The sequence below is a fragment of the Ranitomeya imitator genome, chromosome 8 (assembly GCF_032444005.1).
Source record: "Ranitomeya imitator isolate aRanImi1 chromosome 8, aRanImi1.pri, whole genome shotgun sequence".
In the NCBI taxonomy this organism is placed as follows: domain Eukaryota; kingdom Metazoa; phylum Chordata; class Amphibia; order Anura; family Dendrobatidae; genus Ranitomeya; species Ranitomeya imitator.
Window position 1 is genome coordinate 53,033,857 of NC_091289.1, and position 21,774 is coordinate 53,055,630.

Consider the following 21,774-nt stretch of genomic DNA (forward strand, 5'->3'; position numbering starts at 1 on the left):
AAATACTGACAAAAATACATGACTACTATATTATTAATGGGGTTGCCCGAAGTTCCTTTCTGGAGGAGCACACTGTTCCTCTCTCTCTCTCTTCAGGCTTCCTGCTTCACAGGGGGCAGTGCATGCCTGATGATTGACAGTTTCAACAAACGACATGGCTGAGTTCTCATTGGCTAAAATGCATTCTCCCATGCAATAAGCAGAGGCAGCACAGGGACACAAAAAGTGATCCCATCAGCTTCAGAGTAGTGTTTACAAGCCCTATAGCAATCAGCTTGCTAGTGGAGACTTGCCACTTGATAGACTTCAGAGGTGGCTGGAAACCTGGACAATGAGTAGTAAATTACGGGCTTAAAATATCCCTCCATTCTTGATAACGGAGAGGACTTTTAATAAGAAGCAAGGTCATGTTCAGTATTTGGTCAGTATTTTGCATCAGCATATGCACAAGCCCTCAGGGTATGTCCCCTGTAAGATAGCGCTTACTGAGTGTGTTGGGGACACTCACTTGGCCGCGATATTCAGGCACACAGGAACGGGTTTCTCACACAAAACAGTCCATGCGGTTTATTTTTATGCTGCATAAACTGGGTCATGCACAGTTCATTATACACATTTTAACTCCGAAACTTTATATGCAGCTTTAACTCACAGTTCAGACACTATACCCGCCAGTCCTCCTCTGACTAGTTCCCGGGGGGTGTCCATGCGCCGTATCAATGTCTACTCACATAGCATCACGACATGAGATTACAGTTTCTAAACACGCTGGTCCTCCTCTGACCAATTGCCATGGGTGACTGCACAGTTCATAGAATCCCCTTTATCTGGAGTTACCTTTCTGAAGCTCCTGCTTCAAACGCTGACTTCTTGTCAGTCCACACTCCTGGGAAGCAGCCTAACGGGGACCACTGTCCTTGTGACCAGGACACTCACGACAATCCAGACCCTCCGAAGGTCGGTAGCTCCCCAACGCAGTGCCGTCACCGACACTGTACATTCGGCCTTTCCGTGTGCTTTTCAGGAAGTCCGTCCCCGACTGGGACCTTCCAACACACAGGCCTCTCCGTGTGCAATTCAGGATGTCCCCACCTGAGACCGTCCAACACACAGGCCACCAGGTCCCAAAGCCTCACCACGTGCTCTTCAGGGAGATAGCACGCCCAACACATAGCTTTTTCCAGGACCCTGCACATGGACCAAACAGATCCAAACACTCTCACCCATGTGACCACACCATGGTCACATTATGTAGCTATAAACCCTCCCCTGGGTGGGAGGTGTGTGTGGTTAGTCATACCTGCCCAGCTCTCCAACTAACCCTGTAAGCCTCCCTTTACAAGTATACAAATACTTGTGGGACTACAGGTCCCAGAACAACAACATTACTGGCTTACAGCGCAGACTCCCTCTGCGACGCAAACCGGCCATTTACAATAATGCCAGTCACTATCTCATTAACACCATTACAGTTACGCCTCCATGTGTATCCTGAGGAGCCCATACAGCGCCCCCTAGCTGCAGCATGGAACACAGCATCACACTCCACATTCAGGATTCCCTGCCCTTTTACGCAGCGGATACCCTGCTCCGCCCAAAGCACCGCCCCCTGTTGTAAGTGCAGTGGTTCCGGATGTGTTCATTGAACACATGTGGAATTACCGCATCGTATTTATAGACTGGGCTATTTGTCTTGCGGAGACGGAGCGTCTCTGCAAGATAACTAGACATGCTGTAGTCTGGAAAGACACGCCACATGTCCGGTTACACAGGGCCACCGAATACGGCCCTGCACGCATAGTGGAGACGGGATTTAATAAAATCCCCTCTACTATTCTGTAACATCTGGACGCTGTGGATTGGACGCTGCGGATGTACGCAACGTCCAATCCACAGCAAATCCTGAAGGTTTACTGACCGTGGAAACATACCTTTAGGGTATGTGCACACGTTGCGGATTTGGCTGCGGATCCGCAGCAGATTTGACGCTGCGGATTTGCAGCAGTTTTCCATGCGTTGCACAGTACCATGTAAACCTATGGAAAACCAAATCCACAATTCCCATACTGCGGAAAATACCACACGGAAACGCAGCATGTCAGTTCTTTGTGCGGATTCCGCAGCGTTTTACACCTGTTCCATATTTGGAATTTGCAGGTATGAAAACGTATGTGAAATCCGCACATAAACCGCACCGCAGGTAAAATACAGGATGTTTTACCTGCGGATTTTTAAGATTCTGCACCGAAAAATCTGCACACGAATCTGCAACGTGTGCACATAGCCTTACTCTCTCATTGCATGTCACATAAGTGTTGTTACCAAGCTGTCTCAGATTATCGAATGCCAAATCTGCATACTTGCTGTATTTCATAGAGGTGAGGACAAAATAATTGCACAAATAGAATGGAAAATATAAAACCTTTGCACATGGGATCAACTGTTGCTTATTTTTCAGTTTTAGGAGAAAATCTTTATACAAGTTTCACTTTCAGAGATTTGACAATGAAATATTTTTGTGGACTCACCAAGGTCGGAGCACTGCACCACTTTTAAATAACACTGACAGCCAAACGGGCAAACTGGGTACATGTTAAACGGAGGCAGGGTGGGTCGAAGTGGCATGTTCCTTTTAAATGGGAATAGCGAGTTTTTGTCATCATCATCATCGTCGTCGTCGTCATCATCATCATCATCATCATCATCATCGTCCATGTCATTCAGCATTAGGTCTGTTAGTGCCATGTACTTTGGAGGTAATACAAATGGCTTGGCAGAGCACAGAGCCAGTAAATAGAAAAGCACACATTCCTTCATGTTGTCGTCTTAAAATCCAAACCCTGCAATCTAAATCACAAAAAATATAAAACCTCTTATATATGAGATAATAGCTATGTTCTCTATGATTATAAGACAAGATCTAACACATGCTTTATTTCTTCAGACTTAATAGACATGGACTTCCAGTGGCCATATGACCCTATTCCCTCACATCTCCTGCAGTCTCTCTCACCGCTTATCACCACTCACCTAACTAAAATATTTAACCTCTCTTTTTCTTCCGGTACCTTTCCCTCCTCATTTAAACAGGCCATTATAACACCTTTACTTAAAAAAACAAAACAAAAAGAAATCCCTCGTCCAGAACGGCACTACTAATTACAGATCTGTCTTTATACTCCCCTTCATCTCTAAACTCCTAGAAAGCTTAGTCCACTCTGCTGTAATCCGCTATCTCTCAGATCACTCTCTTGACCCTCTACAATCTGGTTTCAGCTCTTTACACTGAAGAAACTGCCCTCACTAATGTCTCTATCTATTAACTGCTAAATCACTGCTCCCTTCTGATTCTCTTGGATCTTTCTGCTGCATTTGACACTGTTGATCACCAGCTCTTCTTCACTATGCTCTACTCTTTCGGCCTCTAGGACACTATTCTATTCTGGTTCTCCTCCTACCTCTTTGACCACTCCTTCACTGTATCTTTTGCTGGCTCTTACTCCTTCCCTCGTCCCCTTACTATCATGTGGTTCCTTAGGGCTCGGTCCTTGGCCACCTCCTCTTCTCTCTTGGGATAGATCAGCTAACTTATCTGCGCATAGAGGTAGACACAGGAACACTGTTTCTTTAAATCTTCCACTGGTTTATTAAAAGTACTGCATAAACCAGTGCAATGTTATCAGAAACAATTACTTCCTTCTTGGTCTAACGGGAACATAAAAACGTAACTTATGGCACAATCCTTCTTGCTACAGGAATCCGCCCGATTCAGTAACAAAAAGTTCAGCTTTCTGTAAAATGGAAACACAGCTCCATAGATTGCACCTCCAGACCCACGCCACACTGAATGCTCAAGAATTCTGGGTATTTATCCTCTAAAAAAAAAAAAGAGAGAGTTGATCCACCACTTCAAATAGAATGGAAAATTTTATTCCATCTGTAATCCATCAGTAAAAACAAGTTGCAAGGGAAATCCACATTCTGAAATGGATAAATGTGTCATCCGAGGAGGTAATGAATAAGAAGTATCCCTTCAAAACGCATAAACCAGGACCCTGAATTTTCTATTTGGACTTTCTCCTCGGATGACTAATTTATCCAGCTCAGAATGTGGCTTTCCCTTGAACCATGTTTTTACTGATGGATTACAGATGGAATAAAATGTTGCATTCTATTTGAAGTGCTGGATCAGCTGCCTTTTTTTGTGGATACCTTTCATTGGATTTGGGATGCTGTGCACTCATGGATGGGTGAGATGATCACATCTCTTTATTGCTATTTATCCTCTGCACTCCTCCCACTCTACAGCTGTTCAATCACCCTAACACTAAACATGGCTGATTAACCCCTTTCAGCACTTAGAATGGGATGTCATCAATTTCTGTTCTGCTGCAGATCGCCAGAGTAGTTTAGAGCTGGATCCAAAGATAGAGAAGGTCAGCATTAAAAGTGGCGGAATTGATTTGCTGTCCTCTGGTCCATCAGCCAGGTCAGTAATCTGTGACCACTGGATGAGAAGTAACCATTTGATGTCTTTCAAAACCTGAGGCAGTTAAGACTCATTTTTTCATGCTTTTTCAGCCAGGTAACGTCTTTTTCAGGCGGGTGCGCTCCATAGAGTAATTCCACTCCGATTATTGGAATTGAGCAGCTGCAGAGAGAATATAACTGCAGTTTTTCTCTGTAGCCGCTGCTGCGGTAAGGCAGCCACACATGATTAAACACCATTTTCCCACAGACTGGACAGTGAAGGAATGATGTGGCAGCCATGTAATGCATGGACTAGCTTTGTCTGCTTGAATTAGACTTTCCTTTGTTAGTGGCATCTACAGAGACGGACATACCATTGGCACAACCTTTGAAGCTGCATAAGGGCCAGAGAGGGAAGAGGATTCTCCTCTAGATCCAAAGCAGCAAGCAGCTGACCTATTATGCTGCAAGGGGCCAATATACGGGTCATGGACAGCAGCCCCCTTCTGTCTGTGTCTGCCCCTGGGAGACTATGTAACCTAAAAAAATGGTCTGTTTAAATGATATGACCCCTTTAAGAGTATGGTAGAAACATTGTGGATTTTTTTTATGGTTTTAGATCTGGAGGTATTTAATAGTTTGCAAATAAAAGATTGTGATTTTGGCTTATTTAATGTCTGCAGATTATGTAACTGTGTTTGGCATACAATGTGATGTGTGGCTATGTCTTACACTCATTCCTCAGTCAGAATGTCAGAAAGCAATATTCATATTAAATCTCTTTGGAACTGTATCACGGAGGACTAACTTGGATGCACAAAAACAATCCTAATGGAACTGTGAAAATATCTGCCTTCGAAATTAACCATGTGAAAAAGTGCTATCCAAGTGCTCATATAACCACCATCAACCATCTGTATGTTGTGAAGTTATGTTTGCTGAAATGATAATTGAAACATAATGACCCAAAGCCCATTGTTTTTCATGCACTTGTGGGTTCCAGATGGAAATGCTTGATATGTAATGTACGGTAATTACAGGAGCTTTACATAGCAGATTTATTATAACTTCGTAAAGTTTCTATTGCTAAAATTGCTGTAACTTTACCAACTAAACACATTTAATTAAAGGCTTTGTTCCACGTTCAATGTTTAGTAGCGCACTACTCCCCTTCCTTCCAGGGGGCGGTACACTTCTGATGATTGACAGTATGGACCAGCAGCACGGTTGCACTGCTAAAATTAACTGTGTGCCTCTGGAACATCGGAGGAGAGCAGAGTCTCTGAACCTGTCCAGATTGTGATACCTGCCCTATGTCAAAGCAGTGTTTACAAGCTCTTTAGAAAAGATCTTGCCAGCGTTGCACTCATTGCCTGGGAGACAGGCCATCACTGATAAACTAAGAGGAGATCAGTAACCTATAAATTAAGCAGTAAGTTATAAGAGAAAAATTCCTTTTATTCTTGATAAATTTTGATAAGAAGTAAATTACAAAGTTGTTCGTTTTAACAATCACTTTAAGAAAATGAGACCACCCTTCACTATTCTGAACCATGTGAATAAATGGTTGGTCATGATCTACCTACAAATCTATGCATAATGATTAGTATAATAAGACATTGCCTTTTTTGAGGTTTCTTGATTTATTTGCTTCTCTCTGTCGGTGGAATGGTCAGCTTGTCTGCCTTGCCCTAAGGCTGCCGTCACACTAGCGAGTTTTACGGACGTATGAGCGCATAAAATACGTCCGTAAAACTCGCAAAACAAACGGCACAATTATTCTCTATGCCCCTGCTCCTATCTGCCGTATTTTACTGATCAGTATTATACGGCTTTCTACGGCCGTAGAAAATCGCAGCATGCTGCGTTTGTCACCGTATTGCGCAAAAAAAAACGCCAATGAAAGTCTATGGAAGCCAGAAAAATACGGATTACACACGGACCAGCAGTGTGACTTGCGAGAAATACGCAGCGGTGTTAGAGAGAAAAGCCGGCAATTCAGTGCTGTGTACAGTAAAATCACACTGACAGCTTACAGTAGAATAGGTAGAATAAATGTGTACACATAGAATAGGTGTATATATATGTCATTGAGACACATATATGTATATACAGTGGGGCAAAAAAGTATTTAGTCAGTCAGCAATAGTGCAAGTTCCACCACTTAAAAAGATGAGAGGCGTCTGTAATTTACATCATAGGTAGACCTCAACTATGGGAGACAAACTGAGAAAAAAAAATCCAGAAAATCACATTGTCTGTTTTTTTATCATTTTTTTGCATATTATGGTGGAAAATAAGTATTTGGTCAGAAACAAACAATCAAGATTTCTGGCTCTCACAGACCTGTAACTTCTTCTTTAAGAGTCTCCTCTTTCCTCCACTCATTACCTGTAGTAATGGCACCTGTTTAAACTTGTTATCAGTATAAAAAGACACCTGTGCACACCCTCAAACAGTCTGACTCCAAACTCCACTATGGTGAAGACCAAAGAGCTGTCAAAGGACACCAGAAACAAAATTGTAGCCCTGCACCAGGCTGGGAAGACTGAATCTGCAATAGCCAACCAGCTTGGAGTGAAGAAATCAACAGTGGGAGCAATAATTAGAAAATGGAAGACATACAAGACCACTGATAATCTCCCTCGATCTGGGGCTCCACACAAAATCCCACCCCGTGGGGTCAGAATGATCACAAGAACGGTGAGCAAAAATCCCAGAACCACGCGGGGGGACCTAGTGAATGAACTGCAGAGAGCTGGGACCAATGTAACAAGGCCTACCATAAGTAACACACTACGCCACCATGGACTCAGATCCTGCAGTGCCAGACGTGTCCCACTGCTTAAGCCAATACATGTCCGGGCCCGTCTGAAGTTTGCTAGAGAGCATTTGGATGATCCAGAGGAGTTTTAGGAGAATGTCCTATGGTCTGATGAAACCAAACTGGACCTGTTTGGTAGAAACACAACTTATCGTGTTTGGAGGAAAAAGAATAATGAGTTGCATCCATCAAACACCATACCTACTGTAAAGCATGGTGGTGGAAACATCATGCTTTGGGGCTGTTTCTCTGCAAAGGGGCCAGGACGACTGATCTGGGTACATGAAAGAATGAATGGGGCCATGTATCGTGAGATTTTGAGTGCAAACCTCCTTCCATCAGCAAGGGCATTGAAGATGAAACGTGGCTGGGTCTTTCAACTTGACAATGATCCAAAGCACACCGCCAGGGCAACGAAGGAGTGGCTTCATAAGAAACCTTTCAAGGTCCTGGAGTGGCCTAGCCAGTCTCCAGATCTCAACCCTATAGAAAACCTTTGGAGGGAGTTGAAAGTCCGTGTTGCAAAGCGAAAAGCCAAAAACATCACTGCTCTAGAGGAGATCTGCATGGAGGAATGGGCCAACATACCAACAACAGTGTGTGGCAACCTTGTGAAGACTTACAGAAAACGTTTGACCTCTGTCATTGCCAACAAAGGATATATTACAAAGTATTGAGATGAAATTTTGTTTCTGACCAAATACTTATTTTCCACCATAATATGCAAATACATTGTTAAAAAAACAGACAATGTGATTTTCTGGATTTTTTTTTCTCAGTTTGTCTCCCATAGTTGAGGTCTACCTATGATGTAAATTACAGACGTCTCTCATCTTTTTAAGTGGTGGAACTTGCACTATTGCTGACTGACTAAATACTTTTTTGCCCCACTGTATATTATTACTTCATACAGCGCTAGATAGCTTTAAAGCCGGTAATTCAATTGCCGGCTTTTGCTATCTCCTTCCTAAACCCGACATGATATGAGACATGGTTTACACACAGTAAACCATCTCATATCACCATTTTTTTTGCATATTCCACATTACTAATGTTAGTAGTGTGTATATGCAAAATTTGGCCGTTCTAGCTATTAAATTAAAGGGTTAAATGGCGGAAAAAATTGGCGTGGGCTCCCGCGCAATTTTCTCCGCCAGAGTAGTAAAGCCAGTGACTGAGGGCAGATATTAATAGCCTGGAGAGGGTCCATGGTTATTGCCCCCCCCCCACCCGGCTAAAAACATCTGCCCCCAGCCACCCCAGAAAAGGCACATCTGGAAGATGCGCCTATTCTGGCACTTGGCCACTCTCTTCCCATTCCCGTGTAGCGGTGGGATATGGGGTAATGAAGGGTTAATGCCACCTTGCTATTGTAAGGTGACATTAAGCCAAATTAATAATGGAGAGGCGTTAATTATGACACCTATCCATTATTAATCCAATAGTAGTAAAGGGTTAAAAAAAACACAAACACATTATTAAAAATTATTTTAATGAAATAAAAACAAAGGTTGTTGTAATAATTTATTCTACGCTCAATCCATCTGAAGACCCTCGCTCTGTAACAAAGAAAAAATAATAAACCAACAATATACATACCTTCCGAAGATCTGTAAGGTCCCACGATGTAAATCCATCTGGAGGGGTTAAAATATTTTGCAGCCAGGATCTCTGTTAATGCAGCGGTGCTCCTAGCTGCAAAACCCCAGGGAATGAAGGTAAAGTAGGTCAATGACCTATATTTACCTTCATTCGCGGTGAGGCGCCCTCTGCTGGTTGTTCCTGGAGCGTGGGAACTTTCCTAGAAAGCTCCCAGGCTCGAGTTCATATGAGGACAACCAGCAGGGGGCGCATCACCGCGAATGAAGGTAAATATAGGTCATTGACCTACTTTACTTTCATTCCCCGGGGTTTTGCAGCCACGAGAACCGCTGCATTAACAGAGCTCCTGGCTGCAAAATATTTTAACCCCTTCAGATGGATTTACATCGTGGGACCTTACAGATCTTCGGAAGGTATGTATATTGTTGGTTTATTATTTTTTCTTTGTTACAGAGTGAAGGTCTTCAGATGGATTGAGCGTAGAATAAATTATTACAACAACCTTTGTTTTTATTTCATTAAAATAATTTTTAATAATGTGTTTGTGTTTTTTTTAACCCTTTACTACTATTGGATTAATAATGGATAGGTGTCATAATTGACTCCTCTCCATTATTAATTTGGCTTAATGTCACCTTACAATAGCAAGGTGGCATTAACCCTTCATTACCCCATATCCCACCGCTACACGGGAATGGGAAGAGAGTGGCCAAGTGCCAGAATAGGCGCATCTTCCAGATGTGCCTTTTCTGGGGTGGCTGGGGGCAGATGTTTTTAGCCAGGGGGGGGGGGGGCAATAACCGTGGACCCTCTCCAGGCTATTAATATCTGCCCTCAGTCACTGGCTTTACTACTCTGGCGGAGAATATTGCGCGGGAGCCCACTCCAATTTTTTCCGCCATTTAACCCTTTAATTTAATAGCTGGAACGGCCAAATTTTGCATATACACACTACTAACATTAGTAGTGTGGAATATGCAAAAAGAATGGTGATATGAGATGGTTTACTGTATGTAAACCATGTCACATATCATGTCGGGTTTAGGAAGAAGATAGCAAAAGCCGGCAATTGAATTACCGGCTTTAAAGCTATCTCGCGCTGTATGAAGTAATAATATATATACATATATGTGTCTACTGACATATATATATATACAGTTAGGGCCAGAAATATTTGGACAGTGACACAAGTTTTGTTATTTTAGCTGTTTACAAAAACATGTTCAGAAATAAAATTATATATGTAATATGGGCTGAAAGTGCACACTCCCAGCTGCAATATGATAGTTTCCACATCCAAATCGGAGAAAGGGTTTAGGAATCATAGCTCTGTAATGCATAGCGTCCTCTTTTTCAAGGGACCAAAAGTAATTGGACAATGGACTCTAAGGGCTGCAATTAACTCTGAAGGCGTCTCGCTCGTTAACCTGTAATCAATGAAGTAGTTAAAAGGTCAGGGGTGGATTCCAGGTGTGTGGTTTTGCATTTGGAAGCTGTTGCTGTGAGCAGACAACATGCGGTCAAAGGAACTCTCAATTGAGGTGAAGCAGAACATCCTGAGGCTGAAAAAAAATAAAAAATCCATCAGAGAGATAGCAGACATGCTTGGAGTAGCAAAATCAACAGTTGGGTACATTCTGAGAAAAAAGGAATTGACTGGTGAGCTTGGGAACTCAAAAAGGCCTGGGCGTCCACGGATGACAACAGTGGTGGATGATAGCCGCATACTTAATTTGGTGAAGAAGAACCCGTTCACAACATCAACTGAAGTTCAGAACACTCTCAGTGAAGTAGGTGTATCTGTCTCTAAGTCAACAGTAAAGAGAAGACTCCATGACAGTAAATACAAAGGGTTCACATCTAGATGCAAACCATTCATCAATACCAAAAATAGACAGGCCAGAGTTAAATTTGCAGAAAAACACCTCAAGAAGCCAGCTCAGTTCTGGAAAAGTATTCTATGGACAGATGAGACAAAGATCAACCTGTACCAGAATGATGGGAAGAAAAAAGTTTGGAGAAGAAAGGGAACGGCACATGATCCAAGGCACACCACATCCTCTGTAAAACATGGTGGAGGCAACGTGATGGCATGGGCATGCATGGCTTTCAATGGCACTGGGTCACTTGTGTTTATTGATGACATAAGAGCAGACAAGAGTAGCCGGATGAATTCTGAAGTGTACCGGGATATACTTTCAGCCCAGATTCAGCCAAATGCTGCAAAGTTGATTGGACGGCGCTTCATAGTACAGATGGACAATGACCCCAAGCATACAGCCAAAGCTACCCAGGAGTTCATGAGTGCCAAAAAGTGGAACATTCTGCAATGGCCAAGTCAATCTCCAGATCTAAACCCAATTGAGCATGCATTTCACTTGCTCAAATCCAGACTTAAGACGGAAAGACCCACAAACAAGCAAGACCTGAAGGCTGCGGCTGTAAAGGCCTGGCAAAGCATTAAGAAGGAGGAAACCCAGCGTTTGGTGATGTCCATGGGTTCCAGACTTAAGGCAGTGATTGCCTCCAAAGGATTTGCAACAAAATATTGAAAATAAAAATATTTTGTTTGGGTTATGTTTATTTGTCCAATTACTTTTGACCTCCTAAAATGTGGAGTGTTTGTAAAGAAATGTGTACAATTCCTACATTTTCTAAACCCTTCAAATTAAACGTTACAATCTGCACTTGAATTCTGTTGTAGAGGTTTCATTTCAAATCCAATGTGGTGGCATGCAGAGCCCAACTCGCGAAAATTGTGTCACTGTCCAAATATTTCTGGCCCTAACTGTATATATATATATATATATATATATATATATATATATATATATAGACAGTATATATATGGTTTTGTTTTTTGTTTTACACATGGATCCCTTGTATGTCGGTTTTGCAAGCCTGCGAGAAAAACACGCAGTACGGATGCTATACGGATTACATACAGAGGATGCCATGCGCAAAATACACTGACACAACCTGCCTACGGAGGAGCTACGGACCACTATTTTGGGGACTTTTCAGCATATTACGGCCGTAATATACGGACCGTATTGTCTTACGCTGAGTGTGACGCCGGCCTAAGCCTGTATACAGTGTGTGAGGTGCCAAAGGGAGAAGTACTAGAAAACAGATATGTTTCTCCCCGTTTCATTTCATATGTATCACGGTATTGATTGTGAAGCTGTTTATTTCTCTGTAATCCGGTCCTGGTTTCTTTAGTGATCAGCCTGAAAGCTCTGGTGCTTCCCTTCCACACATACGATCCAGCTTTTGCTTCAGCTGATATAATCAAGGAACTGCTGGGATCTCAGTCTCTCATCTGCTGGTCTGGGAGCTGACACAGTAAGGTTGCACAAACTTCTTTCTTGTTGTATAGGTTTATTTTGCAGTTAGTATCTTGTTGTTAGTTAGTGGCCAGACGGCCTTAGACATTTTATTTCATGTTTGGCACGTGTAACATTGTACGGCAAATGTGTACAATAAATACACCTGACACATACCTGTGTGGAACTCGCTAGCCTGCTATTGTTCGTTGTGACTCCATAGCCACCTGCTTGGGCCAAAGCAGAGATCCCTGATGAGCTATATTCCCACAAATGGTTTTGAGAATGCGGGCATAGTGGCTGTTGGACTGTGACTGCAGATAAAGTGCTCTGTGTATGTCCTGACTGAAAGCTCATGTGCTTTTGAAGAGCCAAGAGTCCAGTAATATGGAGGAACTAGTGAAACAGTTATTGCAGGCAAATGTGCAACAACAGCAGACCAATACTTACTTCCAGCAAGCCCTGGACCAGCAAAACCAGATTCAGCAAGAGCAGTTGAATGCAATAAAGCAGGCTTTAATTCGGCAGCCCCGAGATGAGAGGGATCATGCACAAAGTGTTGCTGGTGCACGGAAAGCCGTACAAAAAACCCTGCTTAAAATGACTGCTGACGATGATGTAGAAGCGTATCTCACCGTATTTGAACGTATTGCAGAACGTGAGCATTTACCGGTGGGCTGAAGTGGTTGCGCCATTTCTGAGTGGAGATCCACAAAAGGCCTATTACGATTTAAGTGGAGTGGATGCTATGGACTATACCAAATTAAAAAGCGAAATCCTGGCAAGGCTGGGAGTAAACACATATGTACGAATACACAGGGTACATTTATGGACTTTTGTGGAAGATCAGCCAGCCCGCTCACAAATGCATGATCTTATCCATCTAGTAAAAAAATGGCTGCAACCAGAGATTTTGACATCTGCAGAGATGGTGGAACGTGTTGTTCTAGACAAGTACCTGCGGTCCTTGCCCCCTAAGTTACAGAGGTGGGTTGGACAAGGTGACCCATATACAGCCGACCAGTTGGTGAATATGGTCGAACGCTACAATGCTTCCGAAAGCCTACTCCAAGGGACGTTATCACCTCGCTGGGCTCCCAAGAAATCGCCAGAAAATACTGCGAGACCTACTTCATCTTCAAAAGAAGAGAACGTTGCAATAAAGGGTAGCAGACCCACAAAGAACTATGGAGGCGGTACAGTCTCACAGCAATTCAGCAGACCCTATCAGGCGTCTCCGGCGAGGAAGCAAGGACCTATACAATGTTGGCGATGTCGCGGGCTTGGCCATGTAGCAGCTAACTGCCCAATGACTACAGAGCCAATGGACTGTAACGCTATGAGACGTCTTTCGTTATATGTACAGTCAGTCTGTGTTGCAGAGATCCTCACAGGAAATGAACGACACGTGTGTTGCCTCGAGGTCGATGGCCATAGTGTGAATGCCGTCTTGGATTCCGGCAGTCAAGTAACTCTGGTACATGCCAGTTTGGTGGACCCTAGAGCCCTAACGAACTCAACCCTGGGCATTAGTTGCATCCATGGCGATATAAAAAACTACCCCACTGCCTGGGTCACCCTTGCCACGCCAGGAGGAACCAAACGACATCAAGCGGCAGTCCTAAAGTCTATGGGACATGATGTAATATTGGGGAGAGACTTTCCCTTATTTTGGGACTTGTGGAACCTTAAAAATGGCATGAGCACTCTAGTTGAGGAGGGTGCCGTGGGGCTAACCCCTGAGCTATTGCAGCAAGAGGGGGGGGAGTCCATCTCAGAGGTAACTCTAGAATCTGTAGACTCACCTCTGGCTGTATATGCAGGCGACGCAAGTGAACTAGAGGAGGTTATAGAAATGCCAGGTCTTGAGGGGGCCCGTGGTAAGTTCGGGACCGCTCAACACCAGGACCCTACTCTGGCAAGGGCATGGGAAAATGTAAAGGTCTCTGAGGGAAGACCATTGTACCCAGGGGCTCAAAATGAGTTCCCACACCTAGCTGTGCAACAGGGTATGCTGTATCATATAGACAAAGTGCGGGGGGTGGCGGTAGAGCAACTAGTGGTGCCCAAGTCCTTTCGCAAGGTAGTTTTGGAACTGGCACATAAACATCCCTTGGGGGGACACCTGGCCGGAGAAAAAACAAAACACCGTATTCTGCAGCGTTTCTTTTGGCCGGGTCTAGGGGGGGACGTGACCCGGTATTGTCAGTCCTGTCCTACGTGTCAATTGACCACACCTATGTCACATTTTAGAAGCCCCCTGTGCCCTTACCAATAATAGAGGTGCCCTTCGAGAGGATAGCAATGGATATAGTGGGTCCATTAGTTAAATCTGCCAGGGGACATCAGTACATTTTGGTAGTACTAGATTATGCCACTCGTTACCCTGAAGCAGTGCCTCTGCGGAATGCCAATGCGAAAGCAATTTCAAAGGAGCTTGTTAATATGTTTTCTCGCATCGGCATTCCGAAAGAAATACTAACAGATCAGGGAACCCCCTTTATGTCTCGAATACTTAAGGACTTGTGTAAGCTACTAAAAATCTCCCACTTGCGTACTTCAGTATATCACCCTCAGACTGACGGGTTGGTGGAGCGATTTAATAAAACCCTGAAGGGAATGTTGAAAAGGGTGGTAGATAAGGACGGGAGGGATTGGGATGCTCTCCTACCATATCTCCTGTTCGCTATACGGGAAGTACCCCAATCCTCCACAGGCTTTTCGGCTTTTGAGTTAGTTTACGGGCGATGTCCTAGAGGCCTGTTAGATATTGCTAAAGAGACTTGGGAACAAGAGGTGACTCCTTATCGCAGTGTAATTGAACACGTAATGCTTATGCAAGATAGAATTGAGGCGGTCATGCCAATAGTTAAAGAATGTTTAGAACGTGCGCAACAGGCCCAAAGCACGGTATATAACCGAGCGGCTAAAACACGAGTCTTTCAACCCGGAGACAGGGTGTTGGTATTAGTACCCACTGTAGAAAATAAATTTCTTGCGAAGTGGCAGGGCCCATACGAGGTGTTGGAGAGAATAGGTGAAGTGAATTATAAGATATGTCAACCAGACAAGAGGAAAACCGAACAAATCTACCACATAAACTTGCTTAAGGCTTGGCGGGATAGGGAGAGTCTAATGACAAAAGCCACCCTTAATGATGGACCTCGTAGGGCACCCCCATCTGTGGTAAATGACCCCCAGGTAGCATTGCCAGAGGTGGGTATTGCAGAGACACTATCCGAAAGTCAGAAACGAGAGACTAAGGAATTTATACAGAAAAACGCAGAGGTTTTTTCAGAGCTTCCTGGTCGTACTCACTTAATTAAACACGACATTGTTACTGATCCACAGGTCCGTGTACGACTAAAACCATATCGAATTCCGGAGGCTCGGAGACAAGCCATTGCCCAGGAAGTCGAGAAAATGTTAGAACTTGGCGTTATTGAAGAGTCCCGGAGTGATTGGGCTAGCCCAATCGTGCTAGTGCCCAAACCCGATGGGACTATTAGGTTTTGTAATGATTTTCGGAAATTAAATGAGGTATCAAAATTCGATGCCTACCCGATGCCGAGAGTTGATGAACTTATAGAGAGACTGGGTTCGGCCAGGTACATATCTACTATCGACTTAACAAAAGGTTATTGGCAGATTCCCCTCACGGATTCAGCCAAAGAGAAAACGGCCTTTGTAATGCCCCAGGGACTGTTCCAGTACCGTGATATGCCATTTGGGTTGCATGGTGCTGCAGCCACCTTCCAACGTCTAATAGATATTGTCCTTAAACCCCACGTCCGGTATGCGTCCGCATACTTGGACGATATCATTGTCTTTAGTGATGACTGGGACACACATTTGTCAAAAGTACAAGCCGTCTTAGACTCGATAAAAACTGCTGGGTTAACTGCCAATCCTAAGAAATGTACCTTGGGATTGGAAGAGGCTCGCTCTCTGGGATATAGCATAGGGCGAGGAGTCGTAAAGCCACAGACCAATAAAGTGGACGCTATTCAGAATTGGCCACGACCGGTCAACAAAAAACAGGTCGGAGCCTTTTTAGGGATCGTTGGCTATTATAGGCGCTTCATTAAAAATTTTGCCACCATCGCGGCCCCTCTCACAGAGCTTACCAAGGGCTCAAAATCTATCACAATAAAGTGGAACGCAGAAGCAGAGAAGGCCTTTCAGTATTTGAAAACGGTCCTCTGTGACCAACCAGTGTTGGTTGCCCCTGACTTTAAACGGGAGTTTATTGTCCAAACGGACGCCTCTGGTGTCGGCCTCGGTGCAGTGTTGTCACAGGAAGTGAATGGCGAGGAACACCCAGTAAGCTATCTGAGTAGGAAGCTTACCAGGGCAGAAAAGAATTATAGCGTGGTTGAGCGCGAAGCCCTGGCTGTGAAATGGGCCCTATTCACCTTACGCTATTATTTACTAGGTCGCCAATTTAGGCTAGTAACGGACCATTCACCCCTAACATGGATGTCCCGCGCAAAAGAGGGCAATGCGAGGGTGACACGCTGGTTCTTGGCATTACAACCTTTTAACTTTTCCGTTGAGCACAGGGCAGGCGCAGCGCACGGGAATGCAGATGCGTTATCCAGAACACACTGCTTAGTGACTCATCGTGTCCGACCCTACAGGCTCGAACAAAGGAAGGGGGTATGTGAGGTGCCAAAGGGAGAAGTACTAGAAAACAGATATGTTTCTCCCCGTTTCATTTCATATGTATCACGGTATTGATTGTGAAGCTGTTTATTTCTCTGTAATCCGGTCCTGGTTTCTTTAGTGATCAGCCTGAAAGCTCTGGTGCTTCCCTTCCACACATACGATCCAGCTTTTGCTTCAGCTGATATAATCAAGGAACTGCTGGGATCTCAGTCTCTCATCTGCTGGTCTGGGAGCTGACACAGTAAGGTTGCACAAACTTCTTTCTTGTTGTATAGGTTTATTTTGCAGTTAGTATCTTGTTGTTAGTTAGTGGCCAGACGGCCTTAGACATTTTATTTCATGTTTGGCACGTGTAACATTGTACGGCAAATGTGTACAATAAATACACCTGACACATACCTGTGTGGAACTCGCTAGCCTGCTATTGTTCGTTGTGACTCCATAGCCACCTGCTTGGGCCAAAGCAGAGATCCCTGATGAGCTATATTCCCACAAGTGTCATATACTGACAGAATCTCAGTGCTGATTCTCTCTGTGCTTCTTCTTCAGCTACCAAATTTCAGTATGGAGGAGTGTTTGTTTTATCTCTTATGAAGAAGTGAAGCAATGGCAGGTAGCCACAGCATTACAAATGGCTAGTACTGTATGTCTGGCAATGGGGAGTCTGTGTAGGAAGAGACAAGCCTGTTTTGTATTGTGCTTGGGATGCAACATGTTGGATCACAATCTGTGGCCAGAAGGGCTTTAAGAATCACTTTGACGTGGAGATGGTGCTCTAGAAACCAGGATTACCGGAATGGTTTAAGAATTAAAAAAGAATATGATGTAACTGATGATTAGGAAGGGATGTGGTCACCGAGACACCATGTGTTCCCTGGTTGGCTAGAATGTTTTAACCCTTATAGGACAGGTATTGTTGCATCACAGCCCTGGTGGACTTGATTAAACACTGGGCCGTCTATTGGTAAAGGCAATGGTGGTAGCACTGTGATTAATGTTGGTCGTGGTACAGAAGGGGTTAGTCACTCGCTCACCTTTTACCTTTTAAAGGGAACATGACGGCTGATACGTGCTGCACAATCCGAGGGCTGCCTGTGTAAGACATTGGACGATTAAAGCCAGGTATGTATGATTCCGACACACTGAAAACATACTTTAAAAGTCACCAGAGAATGAGCTGCAAAGAAACCTAGTCGGAAAAGGCTTCTTCTCATCCACATTCCTTGGGTATCCAGTTTCTCCCTGCTTGTGTGTACAGGGAGCGAGCTGTCAGTCACTGTCAGCAGGCGGTGTGAAGCCGCCGGGGACCCGCCTGTCTGACTAGTCTCCTGGCTGTTAAAGTATGTTTTTCTCATTATGCAGCCAGTGTCTGATTGATTAAGCCTGTGGATCAGCTGTCAGCTTCCCTTTATACAATGGAAGTCATTAATCACCTAATAGACATCTAGTTTCTTTCTTTTTTTCCTACATCTACAGGCAAAAGCTTACAAGTGGTAACTTTATTGTAAGAAATGATGATGCATCTGTTTCCTGCTGATATCTCCTACCGCACTTGTATGCCCATTTCTGTCTTTTGTAATTAATTTCAATGAAGCCATGAATTAACGCAAATGATTCTTTATGATATAGAGGACGTTTGATCAAGTTACATACAAGCTGTTCACTTCTCAAGCAGAAGCATTTTGTGCATTTCAGCTTTCTTTGCTCTTAGCTGTGTAGCTGATGGTTTTCTCAGCTTGTTGTGGTGACATAGGGTAGATAAACGGAGCCCAAATTACATTTTTAGACAGAAAAGTAAGTTCCTCAGGCGCCATCTATGTGCTTAGAAATCCACAAACTCCCAAAGAATTACTTGCTTTAACCCAAACTAACAATTTCTGGTTTTCGACAAAGACCACAAACATGCCGCAGAATGAAACCGTATGAATTACTTACAGCTACAAGTATGAACACTTGGGGATCATTATACTGTGTTAAATCTGCATGTCCTGTTGGCTCATAACATCTGGTTCCACCTTTTTCCTTCCAAAAGAAAAAAATCTATTGGAAGAAAATCGTTTTTTCCAACAAGTTACTCTCTCGAATTGCATTTTTGCCTAATGGGCTGTCTTATTTTGTTTAACTTTTATTCCAAAGTATCATGCTTATCTGAAACATAAAGCATGTGCTACGGCTCCTATTCTTCACGTCGTTCTTGATGAGGGGACTTGTTGATGACCGTGGCGCCTGCTTCAAAAAGAGGTGCACACGTGTGTCTCCATACATCCTGCCACAAATTTTTGCCCGGTCAGGCACTGGAGTAATATTTGTGACGTAAGTTACATAACAGCTCATCGTGAGTTAGATGAAATGGGCATTGCAGCAGCCCGTCCGACCCCAGTTCCATCCATTTTGGTTCACCTGGCTGCAGCTAGCATGAAAAGGCCAAAAGTTCCTAATTATTTTTTCGCAACCTCATGTTGCTCAAACATTTTGCAACGTATCAAGGAGTTTTATTACAGATGTCTGGTGTAAACACTTTAATGAATCGGGGCCTATGTTTTCTGATGTTCACAAGATTGGGTAACTTTAAAGAATATGGGCTTTGGCATCTACAAACGTTTTTTTTTTGCTTCTCCAAGAGTATTATATACTGTATATGCCAGCAGTAAAATTATATGCTAAGCACTCTCCCCCCAGTGCTCAATAGTTCAAGGGTGGCCAAATTGTGAGATGAAACCAATTCCAAGGGTTGCTGCAAAACGTGAAGGGGAATAAACATTTAGGACATTTTTGGCCATTTTGAAAGTACCCTATATGCCATAAATGTTTGATGGGTGCCATTTGCACTTCTTGGTCTCTCACTTATTTGAGGAATATGTGCTCCTTTTTACACTGTTGACACTCCATAACCCACAATGATGGCATTGACTTAATTGAATATTTCACTTCTATAGTTTATAATGTAGATAACTGCACTCACACATGGTCGCCTGTCCATTTCGTGTGTTGCTCTCTGGTGTGCCATAAAGGGTTTAAGAGGCCCCATTCTGACAAGTTATATGGGTCTCGGCCATGGTGTCACAGTACGCCAGTAGTACTTACCTGCCATGCGATTCCAACATGTGTCTCTCCTCTTCTCTGTAAAATAGAAAATATGTGTGAGCAGCAACTAGACACAAGCATGAATGTCTTGGCTGCCAAAGAGTGGCACTGCAGGCCATGTGACCACCGGCCCATGGGTTTTGCACCCTTGCATTAGATTAATGTTGGCCAAACTTGAAGATTATCTAAAGTTTACAATGGTTCTTTAAGTCTACCCAGACATATTATGATGTGGGGAAAAAAGGAGAGGGTAAGTCAAATTACAGCTCTCAGCATTTTGTTTTCCCAGGAGATAAGCTGCCACTTTCCCAATTCAAAATCCATTCATGCTCAGCCAAGTTTGTATACAAAGTCAGCGGCATGTGCCATATTCTTAAAAAATTATTTACCTTAGGAGCACTGTTTTCAGTATGCATGAGGGGCAGGGCTGTGGAGTCGGTGTCTGTTTTGGTGGAGTCGGTATAAAATGGACAAACTCTGACTCCTCAAATATTTCATACATTGGATTCAGTAGTTCAGTGCAGGATGTGCTGTAAATGTTTTCATTTGGGAAAGTTATGAAATGTCCTATAAATGTCTGTTCTGTTCCTGATCTAAGGATCTCGGCTTTTAGTTGAGATGAATCTGTGCTGCACTTTATGTACATGCTCAGTAGTGACGAGTGCTGTGTAGTCATAGTGGAGATGAATCTGTGCTGCACTTTATGTACATGATCAGTAGTGACCAGTAGGCTTGAGCGAAACGGATCGGACAAATTCAAAAGTCGCCGACTTTTGGCAAAGTCGGGTTTCATGAAACCCGATCCTAGTGTGGGATCGGCCATGCGGTTGGCGATCTTCGCGCCAAAGTCGCGTTTCGTATGATGCGTTTGGCGCCATTTTTTCAGCCAATGAAGGAGCGTGGGAAGAGTGATGACATAGGTCTTAGGGGCATGGACGCCTATCGCCATCTTGTCGCTTGTGCGCTGTAGCGATTTGCAATGTGTAACACCAGCTTTTCTGTTCAGGGACGGAGGAGAGAGAGAGAGAAAGAGAAAAAAAAGAGATAGATTTCCCATTGACTTTGCATTGGGTTTCGTGTATCGGTCGATCCCCGACTTTTCACCATAATCGGTAGATTTCACTCGACTCGACTTTTGAGATAGTCGGGTTTCGCGAAACCCGACTCGACCCTAAAAAGTAAGTCGCTCAACCCTAGTGACCAGTGCTATGGAGTCGTAGTGGAGATGAATCTGTGCTGCACTTTATGTACATGCTCAGTAGTGAACAGTGCTGTGGGGTCATAGTGGAGATGAATCTGTGCTGCACTTTATGTACATGCTCAGTAGTGACCAGTGCTGGGGAGTTGTAATGGAGATGAACCTGTGCTGCACTTTATGTACATGCTCAGTAGTGACCAGTACTGTGGAGTCGTAGTGGAGATGAATCTGTGCTGCACTTTATGTACATGCTCAGTAGTGACCAGTACTGTGGAGTCGTAATGGAGATTAATCTGTGCTGCACTTTATGTACATGCTCAGTAGTGACCAGTGCTGTGTGGTCAGAATGCAGATGAATCTGTGCAGCACTTTATGTACATGCCCAGTAGTGAGGCAGGGCTGCACTTTATGTACATGCTCAGTAGTGAGCCAGTGCTGCACTTTATGTACATGCTCAGTAGTGAGGCAGGGCTGCACTTTATGTACATGCTCAGTAGTGAGCCAGTGCTGCACTTTATGTACATGCTCAGTAGTGAGCCAGTGCTGCACTTTATGTACATGCTCAGTAGTCATCGGTGTTGTGGAGTCGGAGGTTTGGATTA

The 21,774-nt window shown here is 43.8% G+C and overlaps 2 protein-coding genes across 3 annotated transcripts in view; one reads left to right on the forward strand and one right to left on the reverse strand.

The window, feature by feature from the left end:
- Positions 1-21,774, forward strand: part of CENPP (centromere protein P) — a 406,761-nt gene that overhangs the window by 199,004 nt on the left and 185,983 nt on the right. The gene's annotated exons all lie outside the window — the stretch shown is intronic.
- Positions 1-21,774, reverse strand: part of ASPN (asporin) — a 48,185-nt gene that overhangs the window by 23,410 nt on the left and 3,001 nt on the right. The window contains exons 2-3 of one of the 2 annotated variants that reach the window (XM_069736922.1): positions 19,975-20,010; positions 2,529-2,847 (exon numbers count right to left, since the gene is read on the reverse strand). In XM_069736922.1, coding sequence (XP_069593023.1) covers positions 2,529-2,817 — 289 coding nt within the window. In that variant the 5' untranslated portion in view covers positions 2,818-2,847; positions 19,975-20,010. The remainder of the gene's footprint in view (positions 1-2,528; positions 2,848-19,974; positions 20,011-21,774) is intronic. The other variant, XM_069736921.1, reaches the window with a different exon arrangement.